This window comes from Dipodomys merriami, unplaced genomic scaffold, assembly GCF_024711535.1.
Source record: "Dipodomys merriami isolate MVZ:Mamm:240054 unplaced genomic scaffold, mDipMer1.0.p SCAF_103, whole genome shotgun sequence".
Classification (NCBI taxonomy): domain Eukaryota; kingdom Metazoa; phylum Chordata; class Mammalia; order Rodentia; family Heteromyidae; genus Dipodomys; species Dipodomys merriami.
In genome coordinates this window covers 4,671,810-4,693,666 of record NW_027202305.1, presented here as the reverse complement: position 1 = coordinate 4,693,666, position 21,857 = coordinate 4,671,810, and the positions used below count along the sequence as shown (strand labels likewise).

The window sequence follows — 21,857 nt, the reverse complement described above, 5'->3', positions numbered from 1 at the left end:
TAGCTGAGGCTCCCCAGGGAAGGGCGGCTGGCAAGGAGCCTACCTAGGCAGGCTGAGATAAGAACAGGAACCCGCCCCGCCCCACACCTCTCCCACTCACCCCTGTAAGGCAAGTGCTGTCCGACAGGTGAAGGGTTAGAGCTTCTCCGGGAGTTTCGATGTTGGCCCATTCGTAGGCTGAGACCCAAGCGCGGGTCCCACCCATCAGCCTCAGCCTCCAGCCTGGAGGAGACAGGCTCTCGGTTTCAGAGCATCCTGGAAGAAAGATCACAGTCACAGGTCCTCTCACGTCACCCCTCCACAGGGGGTCCAACTTCTTCCCACAAGTGGCTTGTCATGATGCGGCCAAGCCATAGCAGAGGGGAGGACCTGGCTTTTATGTATGATGAAGACTAAGTGTCAGCCGGGCGCCGGTGGCTCACGCCTGTCATCCCAGCCACTCAGGAGGCTGAGATCTGAGGATCGACGTTCCAAGCCAGCCAGGGCAGGAAAGTCCATGAGACTCTTATCTCCAACGAACCACCAGAAAACCAGAAGTGGTGCCGTGGCTCAAAGTGGTAGAGCAGTAGCCTTGAATGAAAAAGCTCAGGAACAGCGCCCAGTCCCTGAGTTCAAGCCACACCATGGACAAAACAACAACATCAAATCTAAAACGGAAAGGATAAGTGGTTTGGCTTCTGGGTGTAGTCAAGCTTACAGACTTCCTTTTTTTTTAATGTGGGAAGTTTGAGATAAAGTTGGCTCAGATACTGGCCCTCAGCCTGTCCCCATGAGCACTTTTCCTAGGAAGCATAATCTGGAGACTGCTAGGCTTCCCTGGTAAGGAACGGCTGTGTTCCTTGTGTGTGATCTGGAGACAGATCACCCCAGCTGTTGGAGTGGATGGGGCAGGGTTGAGGGGGATGGGCAGGACAAGGAGGCAAGAAGAGAAGGGAGCTCATACCACCGCTGATGTCTGTGTCATCAGATCCCTTCCTTGTTTGTCTTATCATTTAATTTGATCTTCACCAAATAACACTAGGAGACGTGTTTCATTATTCCTGGCTTTTGGAAGAGAAAATTCACCATCACCTACATAGCTAAAGACACTGGATTATGCTCGGATTTGACTGATGCCAAAACCTCTACTGACTGGATCTGCTGAAACAGAGGCAAAGAACTTCCTTCCTGCTTCTTTTTCATTTTCCTTTCTTTTCTTTGTTGTGCCGGTATAGAGACTTGAACTCAGGGCCTGGATGCTGTCCATTATTTTGTTGTTCTTGTAGTTCAGGGATGGTGCGCTTGTCACTTGAGCCATAGCTCCACTTCCAGTTTTTTTTAGTGATTAGTTGGAAATAAGAACCTGACAGACTTTCCTGCCTAGACTAGGCTCAAACTGTGATCCTCAGATCTCAGCCTCCCGAGCAGCTAGGATTACAGGTGTGAACCCCCCGCCAGTCTCTGATGGGGGACTCCTGGCACTGTGGTGAGGTGGGAGCTGAGAATGCAATGCCCAGCTCCAGGGAAGGGGCAGGAGGAGTCCATTCATCCAGCAGAGTAGCAGCAAGCTACCGAAGAGGCCCTTCTGCAAATGCAGCCAGGCGGTCCACACTAGCTCTGCGTCCTCATGCATGGTGGATTACACCAAAAGTTTGAAACAGTAGCAGAGGGGACAGAGGTTAGGCTCCAAGAAATGCCTCTCAAATGCAGTGCAAAGAGGATAGGGTCTCAGGTCTCCCTGTAGGGCTCTGGGAGTACTGTGCAGTGTGAGGGTCTGTGATGTGAAGGACCTAGGAACTCCTGATAGTTACCTCAATTGGTACACACACACACACACACACACACACACACACACACACACACACACACACACACACACAAATCAAGTGACTTAAGAGTTGCCTTACTTTCTTGCCTACTTTTGGGGGTATCCTAAGAGCTCTGAGTCTCTGGTCTCCCCAACTCTTTCTTGCTTGGTGCTGCAGTCATTGTACACCAAGATGTATAAATCTCTGTCACAGCTACAGATATCAGTGCCCCCTCTCCCCCCCCCCAAAAAAAGAAAGCAGGACAAGATCCACCCCATCCTGATCATCTCCAGACCTCAAACCATCCACACTGCCAACTGCCTGATTACCTGATGCAAATGAAGGCTGCTTCCTTCACTGGGATTGGTTGGGAAGCTTCATATGCAAAGTGCCTTACCCAGCCTTTATCTGGTTTTTAAAGAGTTAAAGTACCTGCCCAGGAGAAGGGGAGGTAAAAGGTGGGAGGGGTCAACACGATTTGAATAAAATATTCTTCTGTATTTAACAGCGACCATGTTTGAGCGGTGTCATAAAGAGAGGAACCGAGAGAGTGTGAGCTCAGAGTTGCCTTTTTCCTCTGCTCACCTGAGAGGAGACATAGGGGCCTCCTAGGTAGGGTAGCAGGCTGTCAGGGGTAAATGTTCCATTTCTTGACATTAGGGGAACCAGGGCGCAGACACTGTGGGGCTGATTCTTGGGCCCTGTGTAGGTTTGCATTTTGGGATGGCAATCCCTTATCACTGAGCAATTTTGGGGACTAGGGGAGAAGGTGAGGATCTTCACAGCACAGAATCTCCCAGGAGCAAAGATGGAGAGACTAGGATTTGATTCCCAGATAGTGATTTATGTATATATATATTTAATTTACCATTTTTTGTATGTTTTAGTATTTGAACTCAGGGTCTCATGCTTGCTAGCAGGAGCTCTACTACCTCAGCCACATTCCCAGGTCAATTTTTATTTTTTTTAAAATGTAGTTTATTTGGCCTTGAACTCGTGATCCTGCAGCCTTATGTGGCTTTTAAGGAAATAATGTTAATTCCCCAAATCCTAAATAAAAAGAAGACTGGTGAAGGGAAGGATCCCCAGCCCATCCCCCTCCCTTCCTCCTGTTGAAGTTTTACTTGTCTTGGCCTAGCTGGTCACAGCTGTGGAGAAAGGCAGAGAGAGAGAGAGAAAGAGCGCCAACAGGGGAAGAGAGCCCGTGTGCCTCTAAGCGTATGAATATTCTAATGTTTGGGAATCAGAATTTGAAAGTCTGATGCTGTTGTAACTACACATTCGCGTTTGCTGTTTTGTTAAAGCCACGTTTGGCACGGTGAGAAAAATGATGACCTGTTATTAAAATCAGCCGTGTGTGTTTTCCGCGCAGGTATCAAGATGAGCGGGGACGTAGCGGATTCCACGGATGCCCGGAGTGCTCTCAGCCAGGTGGAGCCAGGTAAGGAGGCTGCTTGTCTTCTGGGAATGGCAGCATCAAGCAGGGGCTCCCTGGAAACCACGCCGCCATGCTGGTCTCTTCTTGCTGGAGTCTTTCAACTGCTGGGACCTCAATGCTGGGTCTTAGGAACACAGGGAAATCTCAAGAGATGCAGGACATGATCCTAGAGCCATGATAAAACGTGCACCTTGGCCTCTGTGGAGCAAACCTCGAGAAGGAGGCCAGGATGGAACCAGAACAAAAAGAGAGGTGGCTCACGTTGGTAGAATTGGAGACTTGCACCTGCTAGGCAAGTGTTCTTACTGTGTCCTATCATTCACTTTTTTTGTTGGTTTTGGCAGTCTATTGGGGTTTGAACTCAGCCTGGTGCTTGCTAGGTTGGTGCTCTACTACCTGATCCAGGCTTCCAGCCCTTTTTTGCTAGCTAACTATAGATAGAGTCTAGCAAACTTTTCTGTCCAGACTAGCCTCAAACTGATTCCCTGATCTCATCCACGTGAGTAGCTAGGATTACAGGCATAGCCAGCAGTACTGGGCCTGTGTTTCTCCTTGTTCTTTCTTTCTTTCTTCTTTCATTCATTCATTCCTTTCTTCCTTCCTTCCTTCCTCCTTTTCTTTCTTTCCTTCTTTCTTTCTTCCTTCCTCTTTCTTTCTTTTTTTTTTTTTGGTTGGCTGTGGGGCTTGAACTCTGGGCCTGGGCGCTGTCCCTCAGCTCTTCAGCTTAAGGCAAGCACTCTACCACTTGAGCGCCACTTCCGGTTTTCTGGTGGTTTATTGGAGATAGGAGTCTCACGGTCTCTCTTGCCTGGGCTGGCTTTGAACCGCGATCCTCAGATCTCAGCCTCCTGAGTAGCTGGGATTACAGGCATGAGCCACCAGCACCTGGCTCTTTCTTTCTTTTCTCTGTCTGTCTGTCTCTCCTTCTCTCTCTCTCTGTCTGTCTTTTTTATCAGTCATGGGACTTGAACCCAGAGCCTGAACATTGTCCCTCAGCTCTTTTTGCTCAAGGCTAGTGCTCTACCACTTTAAGCCCTAGCTCTACTTCCAGTTTTTGAGTGATTAATTGGAGATAAGAATCTCACAGGGACTTTTCTGCTCAGGTTAGCTTAGAACCACGATCCTCAGATCTCAGCCTCTTGAGTAGCTAGGATTACAGGCGTGAGCCACTGATGCCTGGCTGTTTGTCTCCTCCTCCTCCTCCTCCTCCTCCTCCTCCTCCTCCTCCTCCTCCTCCTCCTCCTCGTCCTCGTCCTCGTCCTCGTCCTCGTCCTCCTCCTCCTCCTCCTCGTCCTCCTCCTCCTCCTCCTCCTCCTCCTCCTCCTCCTCCTCCTCCTCCTCCTCCTCCTCCTCCTCCTCCTCCTCCTCCTTCTTCTTCTTCCTTTTCAGTCATGGGGCTTGAACTCTGGGCTTGGACGCTATCCCTGCACTCTTCAGCTCAAGGCGAGCTCTCTACCACTTGAGCCACAGCGCCACTTACAGTTTTCTAGTGGTTTATTGGAGATAAGAGTCTCACAGGCTTTTCTGCCCAGGCTGGCTTTGAACTGTGATCCTCAGATGTCAGCCTCCTGAGTAGCTAGGATTACAGGCGTGAGCCATTGGCTCCCAGCTTGTTTGTCACTTCTTGATATGCCATTCCAATACCCTTAGAAACGTCAGGGTGTGTGGTCAGCTATTATGAATTGATGGACAAACCCTGTCACATGAGACCTTATAGATAGGATGAGGGTTTATCTTCTTTTCCTTTCTTTTTTTTTTTTTTTTTTTTTTGGTGCTGATTCTAGGACTTGAACTCAGGGCCTGGACATTGCCCCTGTACATGTTTGCTTGAGATTGGGCTCTACCACTTGAGGCACAGCCCCACTTCCCACTTTTTTTTTGCAGTTTTCATTGGAGATAAGAAGTTCATGAACTTCCCTCCCCAGGATGGCTTTGAACCAAGGTCCTCAGATCTTAGCCTCTTGAGAAGCTAGGGTTACAGGCATGAGCCATTGGCACCTGGCCCAGCACTTTTTCTGAATGAATCTCAGAGGTCTGTGTAAATAGTGCCCTTTTAAACAATGTATGTGTGACTGGCAAATAGGCTCAGAGAGGAAGATCAGGGGCTTAGAGGTAATTTTGCTTCAAGAAAAAAAAGAAAGGAGACAGAAAAGGAAATTTCATAGCTCTCTATTCTTTTTTTTGGTAAACCTTCACGGCCCTAGCCTTGATTTGCAAACTTCACATAATTAAAAAGAAGTTAAAGATAAGTTGAAATTGTAATACCACCAAATAGTTTTAATAGCGTCCTAACCAGACTTCAATAAGTCTTTCATCTGGATCATGAGAGACAGAGAGATTAGAAGTGGAAAAGAATCAATGTTCCCTAGAACTAAAATCTTTTTCAAGTTTTCTGGAAGTTTCCATTCTTAAGCTGAAAGACCTGGGACCAGGGACCAGATAGACATGGGGTCTTAGGGGCTTCATCTGCAGGATGTATTATATTACAAATCTTCCTTTTTTATGAAGACTTTAAAAAAATCATCACACATAGTTGTTTGAGGGTCCCAGTGTGTCACGTCAACATATAATGTATATAATGTATGCCCATCAAACACGCCCCCCTTCATCATTCTCCCTGGCCCCCCTCCTGCTTCTTAAAGCAATTCCAATTTGTCAACAGACCTGCTTATATCACGTTATCTATTCCATCTTAATATCAAAGCAGACTCTAGCCAGATGCCAGTGGCTCACACCTAGAATCCTAGCTGCTCCTCAGGAGGCAGAGATCTGAAGATCATGATTTGAAGGCAGCCTGGGCAGAAAAGTCCACAAGAGATTTGTATCAGCAACTGACCAGCAGTGAGCCCGACGTGGAGCTATGATGCAAGTGGTAGAGCACTAGCCTTGAGTGCAAAAGCTGGGGGACAGCGCCCAAGCCCTGAGTTCAAGCCCCAGTACCAGAAAAAGAAAAGGCAAGATTACAGGCTCACACCTGTAATCTCAGCTAGTCAGAAGGCTGAGATCTGAGGATGGTGGTTCAAAGCCAGTCCCAATAGTCCATGAGACTCTTAATTCCAGTTAACCACCAGAAAAGCATAGGTGGTGGAAGGGGCACTGTAGCTCAAATGAATGAGAAAAAAGCTCAGGGACAGTGCCCAGGCCCTGACTTCAAGCCCCAGGAACAACAACAGCAACAGCCACAAAAAGAATCCCAGGGCTGTGTAACGTGAGTCAACCGCTTTGGAAGGCAGCAGCAGACAATGTTGGGAGAAGGTGCAGACCTGGAGGGAAATGTGCACCTCTGCTGCTGCCTACCGGCTGCCTGCATCTTCATAGTTTATCCTTTTCTCATCTGTGAAGAGGGAAAATTAATGCTGATCTCAGAGTGGCCGGAGTTTGTGGAGACACCGTCTGTTAGCACAGTGCTGGGCACGGGTGGCTTGGGTTGGCACCGTCTCTAACAACCTCCAGCAGCCTCTGGGATTACGTAGCAGGTGTGCGGGCCTGGCTGCTGGGTGCTCGGACCCTCTACACACTCATGGGTGCCCTATGCTCCTTCAGCCCTGGAGGCTGGCTCTGTGGAACCAGAGTCGTGGACAACTTCTGGAACTTTACCGCCTCTCCTCCAGGCCGCCATCTTTCCCAGTGACCAGGCTGGATCATCCAGGCCTAGATAACCCTCAGGTGACTGACTACTTTCCAGGGCCAGAAGAAAAAAAAAAAGAAGAAGAAGAAGTCACTCATTAAAGAAACCAAACTTCCTGGAAAGTCATTCAGACTTAAAAAAAAATGTTTTTTAATATAGAGGAAAGCTTATTAAGCTTATTATGAGTTACAATGGTTAGCAACTTGGTTTAATGGCTTCCTTTGAAATTTTAAAAGACATATTCACCTTCCCAGGAGGGCATGAATTAATGAGTGGTTTGTTTCTGGGTTTTAAAGGAACTATAAACAAAGATGACCTAGAAAGCCCCTGCCCCCTGAGAGCACCCGGGACTGTGTGAAATCCCCGCAGGCCTGGGCTGGGAGCACCGAGTGGACCTCCCAGTTGGTGGAGACTGGCTGGCAGGACAGCTTGTTTTTCCCTTTCCTTCAGCGCAGAAGAGAATAAATTGCCCAAGGCCAAGGCAGCTGGTAAAGGTTCAGAAATCCCCAGGCCATCCTCCCTTTGACCCTCATCTCCCCGCTTAGAGCAGCCAGACTCCTTCCAGAGCGCTGGTCTTGCTTTGCCTTGCCTTGCCTTCATTTATTTGTATTTTGGCACAGGACTGGGTCTTGAACTTGGGGCCCTGCGTTCTCTCTTGGACTTACCTTTTCTTCTCAAGGCTGGCACTCTACCACTTGAGTTCTACCACTTCCACCTTATTTTTTTTGCTAGTTAATGGGAGATGAGAGTCTCTCAGGTTTGCTGGTGTAGCCTGGCTTTGAATCACGCTCTTGAATCTCAGCCTTCTGAGTAGCTAGGTCTACAGGCATGAGCATTTGACTTTCAGTAATTCCTTCTGCATCGTTTCTCCCTCAACAGCTTTGCCTCTGACCCCAGACTCAGAGAGAGGAGCCCCTGTCCCGTCCCTTCCCCCGGCTCTCCGTCCAGTGTGGGAAGTCATGGCCACAACGCAAGGACTCTGACAATAGGGTTTCTATTCTGCTTGGCACTTTGCAGGGGAGGAAACTGAGTCCGGGGATGAGAAGGAACAGCAGCTGGTTTTCCCAGAGTCCCTGGCCTAGCAGAGGACAAGCTGAAGCTTGGATCTTTCCAGTAACTTTCCCTGGAAGCAGGGGCGCAGGACACAAGAGGCGGGAGCATCAGAGCAGAGACCAAAACTATGGAGGATAGCCCAGCCAGAGGGGACCTGAGCCCCTGCAGGGGAGTTGAGTCCAGGAAGGGGAGGCCACAGCAGACTGGGAGGAGAGCATCCTGTGCAGGTTGGGGATTCTGCAGGCTCAGCGGACGTTTGACAGGGGGATTCTGGGAGATTTTCAACCCAGATGATGGAGCCAGCCATGGTTCTCTTGTCCTGCTCACAGATCGAGGCAGGAAGCACTCCAGAGGGAGGCCAGGGGAAGAAAAGGGACACCAGAGGTGAGAGATGGGGCTGGTCGGTCCTCCCTGTTGCCCTTCTTCCTGGCTTTAACCGCAGCATGACCAGCATCTGTCCTCACCCCCGGGTGAGGCCATGGCTTTGCAGAAAGCCTCATTCGTGGAGTTTTAGCCAGAGTCGTGACTGCAAGGCTGAGCTCCGAGGTATGGAAGGCCCGGGGGTCTCCTGAGACCCCCCCCCTGGGAGAATGATGACTGGTCAATGGTCAGTTCATTCTGGAGGCTCACTGTCTCTGCCTCCTTCTGTTTCCAAGAAACGGGGCTGAGGATGATCAGGTTCTGGTAGGACCCGGCAGAAGGCTGTTAGAGATGAGTATGGCTTTCCGCCTAAGAATTAGCTGTTGAGGGTCAGACATCACTTTAGGGAAGGTGTCCTAGTGACTCTCCTGTTGACAACTTTCTAGTTCTTTCTTCTGGCGCTACTAGGGTTTGCTAGCCTAACTTCTCTCGCAACCCCTTTCTGCTTTAATTATTTTCCCAGTAGGATCTTGCTTTTTTGTCCTGTACCACTGTAGGATCACGATCTTCCTGCCTGTGCTTTCCACATAGCTGGGATTATAGATGTGAACTCTGTGTGTGTGTGTGGCTGCAAATTGTGATCCTCAGATCTCAGCCCCTGGAGTAGCTTGGATTACAGGTGTGAGCCACCAGTCCTGGCACACCCCCCTTTTATGATTCACTGGCAGTGGGTATGAGCACCGTCTGACAAGAATGGAGTCCCCCATGTGTGAAGGCCACCCGGTATTGGGCTCCAGTCGATAGAGCACTCAGGGAGCGAGGTGAGGCTCCATCCCTGGGTGGTGTGAGAGGAGCACCCAGCACTTGCGTTTGCTCTTAGTAATCGGCTTGGGGGGGCGGGGTAAGGTGAAGAGATGGCACCAGAAGCACAGGAGCCAGAGCCCGCAGTCCATTCCTGAGGGTAGAAGGCATCTCAGAGCACACCTGGTCTATGCTTTTTTTTTTTTTTTTTTCCGGTCATGAGGCTTGAACTCTGGGTCTGGGCGCTGTCCTTCAGCTCTTCAGCTCAAGGTGAGCACTCTACCACTTGAGCTACAACACCACTTCCGGTTTTCTAGTGGTTTATTGGAGATAGGAGTCTCACGGTCTTTCCTGCCCAGCTGGCTTTGAACCGAGATTCTCAGATCTCAGCCTCCTGAGTAGCTAGGATTACAGGCGTGAGCCACCGGCGCCCGGCTCTATGCTTGTTTTCAAAAGCCATCCTTGGAAAGTGTGGGAAAGGGCTAGGGCACGACTCAAGTGGTAGAATCTTAAGTTTGAATCCCAGTACCATCGGAAAAAAAAAGAAAAAGAAAAGAAGGGGGAAAGTGAAACCAAAAGAAGGGAGGGAGGGAGGAAGGAAGGAAGGGAGGGAAGGAGGGAGGGAGGGAGGGAGGGAGGGAGGAAGGAAGGTAGAGTGGGAGGGAGGTAAAAGGGAAGAGTCTTTCTTAGAAATGTTCCAGCTCCACAATTTCCGTCAACCATCTTTTCCTATAGAATGGAATTCTCTGGAAGTCCTTTTCTTATCTCTCACCCACAACCTTTGTACCGGATCACGAGGTCACCTCACTGCCTCTTCCTGGCCCAGACAACCCAGGTGGCTTCCGCCTGGCCTGCTATCCAGTTTCTGGGACAGGGGGAGTAAGTGTAGCAATTGGCCCTCAGGGTTCAGAAGGGGCTCTGTGCTGGAGGTCTCAGGAGAGTGACCAGCCTCCAGGAATTGCCTGTCGTCCCTCGCACGAAGGGCAGCTCACCCTGTGCCCCATCCCGCCCCAGACACTTGCTGGTCCGTGCTGCCCAGCCTAGCCCATGGGGTAGACAGACAGGATGATACTGCTCAGACAGACCGGGCAGGGCTGGCCGTCTGAGCCGAGCCTTTCTCTCTTCCTTTGGAGGCCTCTTTAAATAAAAAGCCGCCTGCCCCCACCAGCAGCAACCATCTCTGCAGAGGGAAGGAAAGGAGGGACCAGATGGGAGCATGGTGACCCATCTTTATTGCATGGAGCTCCCCTAATGCAGTTGCTCCCTCCTGCCGCTCAGACGCTCCAGGTGGAGATGAGGTGCTTTTATTTCCAGTCTAGTACCCAGTAGAACCAAGCTCTGACCCACCGAGCACTCTCCACAGCACCCAAAGAGTTCTGTGCACAGGTCCATGCGCAGAGTGCCTTGATTGACTCCCATGTGCTGCTGGTGTTTCTAATTCCTCCTCTGGCACAAATTTGGTACCACAACTCCCAGCCCCGCCCACAGCAGCCTGGGCTCCCCGGCTGCCCATAGAGACGCTGCCGAAGAACGCCCCCAGGTCAGGCAGCGGTAACTCATGCCTATAATCCTGGCCAGAAGTAGAGCTGTGGCTTAAGTGGTAAAGTGCCAGCCTTGAGTGAAAAAGCTAAGGGACGGGTGCCTAGGCCCTGAGTTCAAGACCCAGTAGTAGCGCGTGCGCGTACACACACACACACACACACACACACACACACACACACACACACACACACGCACACACACGCACACACACGCACACACACGCACACACACGCACACACACACCCTCTTCCACTGGCTTCCATGAGCAGTGAAGCCTCTGGGCCTGTGTCCCTCTTCTTGCAAGCTCCTTGGTACCCCTCACTCCTGCCCTGCTGATGTGGGGTGACTGTGGGACCCCAGCAGGAAACACAGGGCCCAGTGCATCTTTCCCTGGAAGTGTGCAAAGCCCAGTACGCCCCTGTGAACACCTGGGTGGAAAAATGCTGAGCAAGCGGAAAAAGAATTTAAAGGGAAAACGTCCTTAGAATCCAACCAGTGCATTACACACAAAGACACACAAACTCACTTCCAAAAAGCCCACCGCCAGCCCAGGTGGGCGCGCTTCCAGACGGGTCCCCCTGGGCTGGAGGTGGCTTTCTGGGGCGGTGGACTCCTCCAGGATGGCACACCTGCCGGAGGGGCGGGATGTTGGACCTGAGTTTCCTAGAGGGTCTCCCATGTTGAAGTCACGTCCTAGGCACTGGTGGTGAGCAGATGAAGCAGACAAGGGGTACCCTACTTCCATTCCTCACCTCCCACAGCCTTTCGTTTGGGGTGTAGGGGCAGATTCAGCACTGAGCAAAGCAAAAGGAAAGCTGTGGGCCTCCCACATGAGCCGGGGCCCAGGGCAGGGTCCCAAGCCTGCGCCTGCAGGGTGGCTCTGTTGCCTGGCCTCAGGCAGCAGCAGCAAGTTCTAAGCGGTCCCCTGTGTTTCCTGGGAACTGGGGAGCTCACTGCGGGGAGCTCCTGGAGGAGGGGAGAGGGGAGGCCCTGAGAAAGGAGAGGCCTTGACCTTTGTGCCAAGTCAGATAGCTGGGAAGCCGGGCTACAGGCATCTCCCAAACCCACCAGGGCTGCTGTTGACTCAAACCATTTGCATGAGAGTTTACATACAAGCTCTAAGTCTTTCATCTCCTCCCGCGGGCACCCTGGAAGCTCCCCTCTGCCCCTCCTTGATGGATATCTCCAGGGGCTCCTCTGTGTCCCTAGACTCCAGGAAACCCCCCCTCCCAACACACACAACACACACATGTACACCATACACACACACACACACACACACACACACACACACTCACTCCTAGATCATCTCCTTGGACTAGCCCGGCCCAAAGAAACCAGAGATCTTGCCTTGCCTGGGTGTGCCCAGTGTAAATTTGCTCCAAAGATGGCATGCTTAGCTTGGCAAGTCTGGCCCACCAGGGGACCTCAGGTAGGGATGACCCCACCTGCCCCCTGTCAGCTCCAGCCAGGCCCCTAGCAGGGGCGGGGGGGGGAGGGGAGGAGGGGGGGCACGCTGGTCCAGTCTCCCATTTCTGCTAGAGCTGAGGATGGAGAAATCTAAGCCACAGGACCCAGAGAGGTACTGGGGAGGAAAGGAAACCAGGTGGTTGCTATGGCGCTGGGGTCTCACGCCCCATTTGCATAGGGCCATGATTTCCATACTGCAGGGTGAATTTCCATATCCCTGCCTCAGAGCCTGTCGGGTGGGGAGGAGGTGCAGGGAGAGGTCATTTGAAATTCAAATGAGGATGATTAAGGTTTTTGTGTGGTGGGAAGCTGGCAGTTTGGACAAAAGGGGGTAAGCTGGCTGGCAAATGTGGGCTCCAGGGCCTATGGCAGCCCAGCAACCCCTGCAGAGGCGCTGGACTCTGTCGGTTAGAAAGGCCTGGATCTCTGTCCCTTCTTGGGGACATCTGGGCTCAGCTGACCCTCTCAGGGACCTGAGGGGTTGGAGCCACTGAATATGTCTGTGTGCAAGCTTCAGGCTCCCTTCTTTCCTGTGAGCACAGGCTGGTCACCTCCACCTGTAAAACAAGTTTTTTAAAAAATCAAGGTGGTGACAGAAGCAATCTCTGCACTTTGCTGAGAAGATGGGATCACAGGCGGACCCCGAACGCCTCTTTCTCACCCGCCTGGGGCCTCTGGCCGGTCACGTCCCTTCTCTCGGCCAGACACCTCGGAGCACGTGACTTGCCATGTGTGATTTCCCTCATGTGTCTGGAAGGGCTTCCGTGCTTTCCCAGCCTGCTCTGACCTTGGGCTCATTATTGAAGGGCACATTGCTCATCTAAGACTCTTCGCTCAGTTCTCCTCCATAAAATGAGGGTAATGATGGCATCCCCAGAGCTGCTCGAGGGCCACATGAGCGAAGCTTGGAGAGGTGTTGAGAGCTGCCTCCCACCAGTGCCATTTCCAGGAGGACATGTGAGTCCATGGGGGTGGGGTACAGTGACCCTAGAGCCCAGGACATCTCCCTGGGAAGGCTAGCCTGCTCCTGAGCCGGTTTGCTTGGGCATTCACTTGTGGCCAGTCCAGAGATGGAAGCCTGCTTCACTAACAGGTGCTACAGACACGGTGTGGGCACCCCTGGCGGCTGCTCCAGGGAGATGCTTCTTCAGCTCCTCAGGCCCCTCGCCCAGTTGTCTTTCTCAGGGTGTAGAGATGGGGCAGAAAGTAAGGAGAGAGGCCAGCTGTCTGTGGCTCATGCCTGTAAAATCCTAGCTACTTGAGAGGCTGAGACCCAGAGGATCTCAAGTTCAAGCAAGCTGAGCAATGTGTACAAGGCCTTGAGTTCAAAACCCAGTACCACCAATATGGGGGGGGGGTGGCGCTTTGAGATGTGTTATTGGTCATGATTGGAACAAAGCCCTTGCTTAGCAGAGCTCATTTAGCATCCTTTGAGGTTGGATTTTACTGTTTTTCTAGGGTCAGGGAACTATGTAGAGATTAGGGGTGGGGTAGGTTCTGGGTATTGAACTCAAGGCCCTGTGCTTGCTAGGCAAACATCCTACCGCTTGAGCTATGCCCCTGTTCTTTTGATTTCATTTGTTTTTCAGATAGAGCCTTACACTCTTGTCTGGTCTGGCCTCAGACTGCATTCCTTCTACCTATGCCATTCATGGGATTATAATTGTAAACCATCACGCCTGGTTAGTTTGTTGCTATGAGTCACTCACATTTTCCAGACTAGCCTCAACTATGATCCTCCTATCTCTGTCTCCCAAGTAGCTGGGATTACAGGCCTGTACCAACAGGCTCAATTCATAAGTGAAGATTCTGAAGGGAAACTTGGCTCTCCAGGCCCCACTCCTTAAATCAGAGGCCTCCTAGGACTCTATCTTCCGCTTAGCCCTGACCGCTCCGCCCACCTTGCTCCTCTGTGCTGCTGAGAGATGCCAGGCACCATGCAGGGAAGATCCAGAGCCCCATCGGGAGTCCAGCTGGAAAAGATATATGTCTACCACCAAATGAATTGGCAAGCAGAGTCCCGTTGGTGAGAAGGCTTCTCTTTCCGAAAGTGAAGGATGAGATGAAAACTCGCAGTGGGAAGTGGGAAGCTGGGTTTCCGCAGTTGGTCGTGGCATTGCCGGGGTTCCCTGGGGCTGTGGGAAGGGACCGGAGGATCGGCTCCACTTCCATCTTGTGAGCATGCTGTGTCCAAGGCAGCCGGCAGACAGAGCTCTCCGTGGGCCCTGTCCGAGGCAGCTGGGCATTCCAATGTTCTCTTCCTGGACTAGAGAAGTAGAAACTTTAAAGCATGACAACTCCTAAGTGAGTCTGGGAATACCTGGAGCCACCATCCTGGCCTAGGGTAGTAAGTAGAAAGCTGATCTCAGCACTGAGCTTGGGGGGGGGGGGAGGAGAAGGGTGCTGGGATTGACTAGTGATGTCTGCCCTGGGCAAGGCATCCAGTCACACAGGGATGATGCTGCCTTCCACATCCTGACTGAACCAGGAGTACTTAACTAGCAGAAAATGGAAACTCGGACCACCCATCACCCCACTCCTAAACCAGTAGCCTAAACCACTGTCCATCTCCGGCCTTCCTGTGCCCTGTTTTCAGGCGGCTTTATAGCTCATCCTCCTCAGGTTCTTCCTGGCATTTCCTCCCTCTTAAAAAAAGACAGTGGCAGGAATAGGAGAGACGCTCTTGTTTCCAAAGGCTGTGAAGGTGAACCCTTTCCCCAAGCCTCACTTCACGCAGTCGTGAAAGAGATGCTCGGTTTGCTGTGTGTCCTCTGTATACCACTCTGGTCGCTAGGCCACACTGCCCAACCCACTGGGGGCAATTGTAAGCACCAGAAAAGGTAAGGGAGTGTGGAGGTAGGAGGCTGGTTAAAAACAAAATCTATTTTTTGATTGGGTTAAATGACCACCTTGGAAGTCTCTGGTTTGCCCTGATGATTGGCTGCTCAGCAATGTTTCCAAAGGACCTCATTCCTTATAAATTGCTACCCCACTGGCCTCAAACAGTGCTCCTCCCCCTTTCCACCTCCCAAGCAGCCAGGATTATAGAAGTGAGCTACTGCACCCAGTCCAGTATCTTGCAAACTTGACAAAGACCCGTCTGAGCTCCTCACAGCCTGGTCAGCACCCCTGGCAGCCTTTCTCACTTGGAATCTAAGACAGCCTCCACCTTGGGCCTCCACTGCACCCTGCCCCGTGGAAGCCTGGGTGGATGGTTGAATGATTGGTTCATGACTCAGGGCCTTTACAGCTGCTACACTCTCGCCTTTTCTTTTAGACTAGCAGGGAAGAGGGCTGTTGGGTAGAGGAGATGACCACAGGGCAGGTCTCTCACCTATGAGGAGGAGCAAGAGAGGTCAGTCTCAGAAGGGGTCATGAGTGTGGAGTCAGCTGTGCATGAAACCGGTCCTACCTCAGACCTTTGGTGCAAAATAGAAAAACCAATTAACTGATCTTTTGCCTTAAGCTCATTTGAAGTAAGCTTCTCTGACTTACAACTAATAAAATCCCAACCAATGTAACAGTCAAAATTATTATCCCAAGTGTCGGGCGGGGAAGCTCATGACTGTAATCCCAGCTTCTTGGGAAGCATAGATGGGAGGATTACAATTCCAGACCAACCTGGGCAAAAAATTAGTGAGACCCCCATCTCAACAAATGGGCCAGGTATGATGGTACATGCCTGTGGTCCCAGCTGCTGCGGAAGATCAAGGTCCTGGTCACCGAAGGCTAAAATATGCAAGCTTGTTTGAAAAATGCCCTAAAGCAAAAAGATCTGAAGGCCTGGCTCCAGTGGTAAAGTACCTGCCAGCAAGCACAAGGCCCTGAGTTCAAACCCCAGTACCACCAACAACAAAAAGCAAAATCGCTATCACAGAAAGATCCATTAAGTTGCTAAGTGGTTAAAAAGAGGCTGGGTAGCTGCGGGGAGCAGAGCAGTGGGGAAGAGAGCAGTCGGGAATGGGAGAGGCTGAGCCATGGCGCACGGCTGTCTGCGTTGTTTACCAGGCAGAAGTGAAAAATCCTGCTGGAACAGTTCTTGATTCGCGTCCACCTCCCTCCCTCACCCAGAGAATTGCTCCCCAGGCAAACTCCCATCCCATGGCTGCCAGAGCCAGGAGAATCCGCCAGGCCTGCCGGGCGGGGCTCTTGGCTCAGCTGAGAAATGGGAAGGCAGGGGGGGCCTTCTGACACCCCATCCCCAGCTCCTGCAAGCCCCTTACCACCATAGATCCAGGGTTCACCAGGTGTCAGGAGGAAGAAGGCGGAGGTGGGAGAGGAGGGAGGGGAGAGGTAGGGAGGGGAAGAAGGGTGGAGATGGGAGCTGTTTTAAGCCATGGACACCCCTTCCATACAGATCTGTGGATTTTGTCTCCTTCCCTTGGCCATTGTGGTCTAACGGAATCCAACTCAGCATCCTGAGGCTCCCCAAGGATTCAGTGGGTCTCTTTGATGCCTTCATTCCAGATTCTGGGTACCAAAATGTTGCTTTCCATCACTGCCCTGGCCATATGTTATTTTACTATATTTTATTTATTCTACTTCCTGTACCGAGGTTTGAACTAAGTGCATAATGCCCTTACTCCACTTGATTGCTCATGACTGGTGCTCTACCACTTGAGTCACACCTCCAGTCTGGAGAGAGAGAGAGAGAGAAAGAGAGAGTTATCAGTCGTGGGGCTTGAACTCAAGGTCTGGGTACTATGCCTAAGCAATTTTTGCAGAAGGCTAATATTCTACCACTTTGAGCCACAGTTCTACTTCCGGTTTTCTGGAAGATTGAAGATGAGAGTCTCACAGACTTTCCTGCTCAGGTTACCTTTGAACCTCAATCTTAGATCTCAGCCTCCTGAGTAGCTAGGATTACAGGTGTGAGCTACTAGCTCCCAGCTTTGGCTATATATATTTTTATTTCAGTAAAAAAAAAAATACTGGGGGCTGGGAAGGTGGCTCAGTGGTAGAGCGCTTGCCTTGCATGCATGAGGCCCTGGGTTCGATTCCTCAGCACCACATAAGCAGAAAAAGCCAGAAGTGGAGCTGTGGTTCAAGTGGTAAGAGTGCTTGCCTTGAGCTGAAGAGCTGAGGGACAGCACCCAGGCCCAGAGTTCAGGCCCCATGACTGGCAAAAAAAAAAAAAAAATACTGTGCCAGGCCATGATGGCTCACACCTGTAACCCTAGCTACTGAGGAAGCTGAGGTCTGAGGACTGTGGTACAAAGTCAGTCCAGGCAGGAAAGTCCATGAGACTCTTACCTCTAATAAACTACCAAAAAGCCAAAAGTGGACTGTGGCTCAAGTGGTAGAGCACTAGCCTTGAGCAAAAAAAAAAGCTGAGATATAACAAAATTTACCATGTAAATCTTTTCTAAGTATACAGTTCAATCCCCTTTATCTTTGCTTTAGATGATTGATTTGTTTAACTGTAAAAATGCATGCAAGGCTGGCCATTTGTTCCGTTGCATTTTATCTCATTGGTGTTAGCTTTCTGCTTGGGTCTACCGAACTATTCCCCAACACTGATTCTCTCCCCCGAGTTTATGAATCTCCTCCTGCCTTGAATCACTTTCAAATTCCATCACCATCTATTCCTTTCTATTTGCTTAAGTTGTTGATTAAGGCCCAACGCTCACTTTTTCTATGTCAAACACCAGACTCGGTGGGTTTATTGGGACAATTACAAGGGTCTTATAGAAATCAGCACCCTTGCCTTGGTTTCTCTTAGGCTGGGTGACCTCGTGCGGGCGTTTTCCCCTCTGAGGTTGGACTTCAGCATGGATCCTAAAAAACCCTTCCTGGCCACGTGTGTCTCTCTTCTGTTGTTGTCATTTAATTGCAAGTGGCAGAAGAGGCTCCAGCGAGGGGTGAGGGTTTGGAAGTGGGAGGCTTTCAGGCGGTGGCAGCCATGTGGTACCTCTAAGTTCCAGGTCTGAGGTGGTTCATTTTTGTAGCAGTTTCTCAGCAAAACTTGGACCCAAGCTGGGTGCCAATGGCCCACTCCTGTAATCCTAGCTACTCAGGAGGCTGAGGTCTGAGGATTGCGATTCAAAGCGAGCCTAGGCAGGAAAGTTCATGAGACTCTTGTCTCCAATAAGCCATCAGAAAACTCGAAGTGGCGCAGTGGCTCAAGTGGTAGAGCACTCGCCTTGAGCTGAAGAGCTGAGGGACAGCGCCCAGGCCCAGAGTTCAAGCCCCACACCTAACAACAACAACCAAAACAATCCCAAGAAGACAAAAACACTTGGACCCATTTATCATGGGATCACCCAGCACCTGCCAGATGCCAGCATCATGCCGGACCCTCAAAGCTCAAGGATGACAATGATGATAGTAACCCTGACCTCTGGGACCTCCTAGTCTCGGGGGGAGGGGGGCAACGGGGGGGGAGGGGGAAACTGAGGCTCCAGCCACATAGATAAGAAACAAGCGAATTCAGAGGGAGTGATCCTTTGGTTTGTTTTGGAGTTGGGTTTAGAAGGACATAAAAGTGTTTTCTAGGAAGAAAAGGAAGGACATTGTGGTCAGAAGGAGCAGCACATGCCAAGGCCCTAACACCAGACCAGGCCCCGTGGCTGAGGGTGTCTGGAGCCCAGGCCCCTGACTTCCCAATGGCAATAATAATGATCATTAATAATAATTGTATTATCGAGAAGACTGAGGCTGCAGGAAATCCCTGCCTTTACCAAGGTTGCCAGCGTGATGGAGCTCAGGCCAGAACTTTCCAAACGGTCTCTGCTACAGCCTCCCCACCGTCCAGGGATGGACAGCATCTTAAGGGGGTAGAAAGAAGTTTCTAGTAACCGTGCATCCATAGGTGGCCCCTAGTAGTCACTGTCTTTCCTCCTTTCTGTCCAACCCTCCCTCTCCCTGCACACCTGGGTCTCTGTCTCGGCCTAGGCGCTTGCTGACTTTGAACTCCTTACCCAATGGAGGGGAGTGAGAAGAGAATATGGTTGAACAACTAAGCCCCTACTAAACACCCAAGGTCTACTCAGCCTCTCCTGGAACATCCAGAGACCAGTCTCTTGGTTGACCGTGGCTGGCCTTAGGAATAAGAAAACTAGGCTGGGTACTGGTGGTCATACCTATACTCCTAGCTACTCAAGATCCTGGGATCTGAGGATTGTGGTTCTAGGCCAGCCTGGGCAGGAAAGGCCTGTGAGACTCTTATTGTCACCAAACTACTCAGAAAAGGTCAGAACTGGTGCTGTGGCTCAGTGGTAGAGTGATAGCCTTAGACAAAAGAAGCCCAGGGACAGTCCCCAGGCCCTGAGTTCAAGCCCCAGGACTGGCACACACACAAACACATATACTACTACTACTACCACCACTACTACTACTATTACTACTACTACTAATAATAATAACGAGAAGAAAACAGATCAGGTACTGGTGGCTCATGCCTATAATCTTAGCTACTCAGAAGGCTGAGATCTGAGGACTGTGGTTCAAAGCCAGCGTGGGCAAGAAATTCCATGAGATTCTTATCTCTAATTAACTACTAAAATACCAGCAGTGGAGCTATAGCTCAAATGATAAAGCGTCAATCTTGAGTGAAAAAGCCAACGGACAGAGCCCAGGCTCTAAATTCAAGCCCCTAGTACTAGTACCGAAAAGAAAAAGGAAAGAACAAAGGGGATCCATCTTTGACTGCCCACAAACCTGCTGACCCCCTCAATGTCAAGTGGCTCCCCGTCCCTCGACAGTTCCCTTCCTACCTTCTAGGTCCATGCGTGGCATTCATTTGATGAGTCCCTTCATGTACTTGCCATACTTGCCCCCTCTGCTTTCTACGCGCAATCTACCATGCTCAAGCTCGAGGCCCAGCTCCTGCTCTTCCTCCTGACCCAGCTCCTTTGTGATCTCTCGAAGTCTCGTGATGTTAAATACTGCCTAGAAGCCCATAGTTGTCCAATCTCTTCTTCCTAACTCCACAATTCCTCCAGAGTCCAGGCCAACGTTCCCACTGCTGCTGGGATATCTCACTGGAGTCTCCAACTGCCCATGTCCCAAACACAAATTCTGGTTTGGGGCCACTTACCTGCTCCTCCGTGGTTGGCGTGGCCACCACTCCCTCTGTCCAGACAGCCCACACCTAGGGATCACCCCCTTCCTTCTTCCCACTGCATTTTGCATCCAGCTCTCAGCACCAGACATCCATTCAGCAGTGTGCGTGCTACATTCAGCTCCCTCCCTGCCCCCTCTGCTATGGCCCCAACACTGCCAGCAGCCCTCTAACTGGGTCCTTACAGCAGCCCATGCCTGAATCCTGATCCTTGACCCTCCTATTTGACCCTTCCCATAGTATCTGAGATAGCAGGTGCACATCACTGTGCCTGGTTTGGGGGAGGGGGTAAGACTCAGGGCCTGGGTGCTGTCTCTGAGCATTTTGCTCAAGGCTAGCACTCTATCACTTTTAGGAACAGCACCACTTCTGGCTTTTTCTAGTGGTTTATTGGAGATAAGAGTCTCACGGCCTTTCCTGCCTGGGCTGGCTTTGAACTGCGATCCTCCGCTCTCGGCCTCCTGAGTAGCTAGGATGACAGGCGGGAGCCACCAGTGTCGGGTTCTCTATGTCCAGCTCTTTTTTTTTTTTTTAAATGGTTTTTCTTTTAATTCTTTTATTTGTTTGTTTTTTGTGTCTATGATACAGAGGAATCAAACCTAAGGCCTCATGTATTCTAGACAGGCACTCTACTACTAAGCCACATCCCCAGACTTGGCTGTGCCCAGCTTTTAAAGAACATTTTTCTGTACAAGCTGGACTGGAACTGTGATCCTCTTGATCTCAGCCTCCTGCAAAGCTGAAATTACAGGAGAGCTTCACCGAGTCCCCCTATTGATTGGGAAGGGATTGTATAAACTTTTTGCTTGCACTGGCCTCTAACTACAATCTTCCCCATCTCAGCCTCCCTATGTAACCAGAATTGCAGGCATGAACTTTAGACTTTTCCTAGATTACAAATTTCTTTGCTGAAGAGGATGAACAACAGGTGAAATGAATAGGAGTCAGGGAGACAGAGCCGTCACCGATGTACCTGCTCACATTTAGGTATTCTTCCCCCTGGAGGGCTGGGCGAGCAGGCAGAGCCTCCTGGCACTCCTTCAAGACCCACAGCTGGCCTCTTGCTGTCTATGAGGTGTAGCAGCTACCACTAGGGGTACAGCATGGGGCTCCCCCGCTTGTGGGGATGCAGACGCTGTCTCAGAAGACTGCCTGCAGGTGACTCCCTAGCGTCCAGCTCCTGGGAGGAGGCTTTCCCAAGAGATTTCCAGAACACAGGATGGGCAGGGAGATCCTGGATGTCGGGGAAATGGCTAGCTCCTCTCAGCATGCTATTTTCCCTCTATCCACCTCCCTCTAATGATCCCTATGTTTTTGTTCTCTCTTCCAGGAAATGATCGAAATGGCCTGGATTTCAACAGACAGGTAAGAACTTGAGTCAGAAGAAAACATTTATCCTATTAACTATCAAAACGCACAAGTGGCGCTATGGCTCAGGGACAGTGCTCAAGCCTGGAGTTCCAGCCTCAGTACTCAGCGCATGCGCGCACACACACACACACACACACACACACACACACACACACACACACACACACACACACACACACACACACACACACACACACACACACACACACACACACACACACACACACACACACACACACACACACACACACACTTTTTTTTTTTTTTAATTTTTTTTATTGTAGAGATACTATACAGAGGGTTACAGTTACATGAGTGAGGTAATGAGTACACTTCCACTTCCTC

At 50.8% G+C, this 21,857-nt stretch overlaps 1 protein-coding gene across 1 annotated transcript in view; it reads left to right on the top strand.

The window, feature by feature from the left end:
* Positions 1–21,857, top strand: part of LOC138809576 (POU domain, class 2, transcription factor 3) — a 58,640-nt gene that overhangs the window by 3,049 nt on the left and 33,734 nt on the right. Inside the window, exons 2-3 of the mRNA XM_069996251.1 lie at positions 3,160–3,228; positions 21,472–21,506. Coding sequence (XP_069852352.1) covers positions 3,160–3,228; positions 21,472–21,506 — 104 coding nt within the window. The remainder of the gene's footprint in view (positions 1–3,159; positions 3,229–21,471; positions 21,507–21,857) is intronic.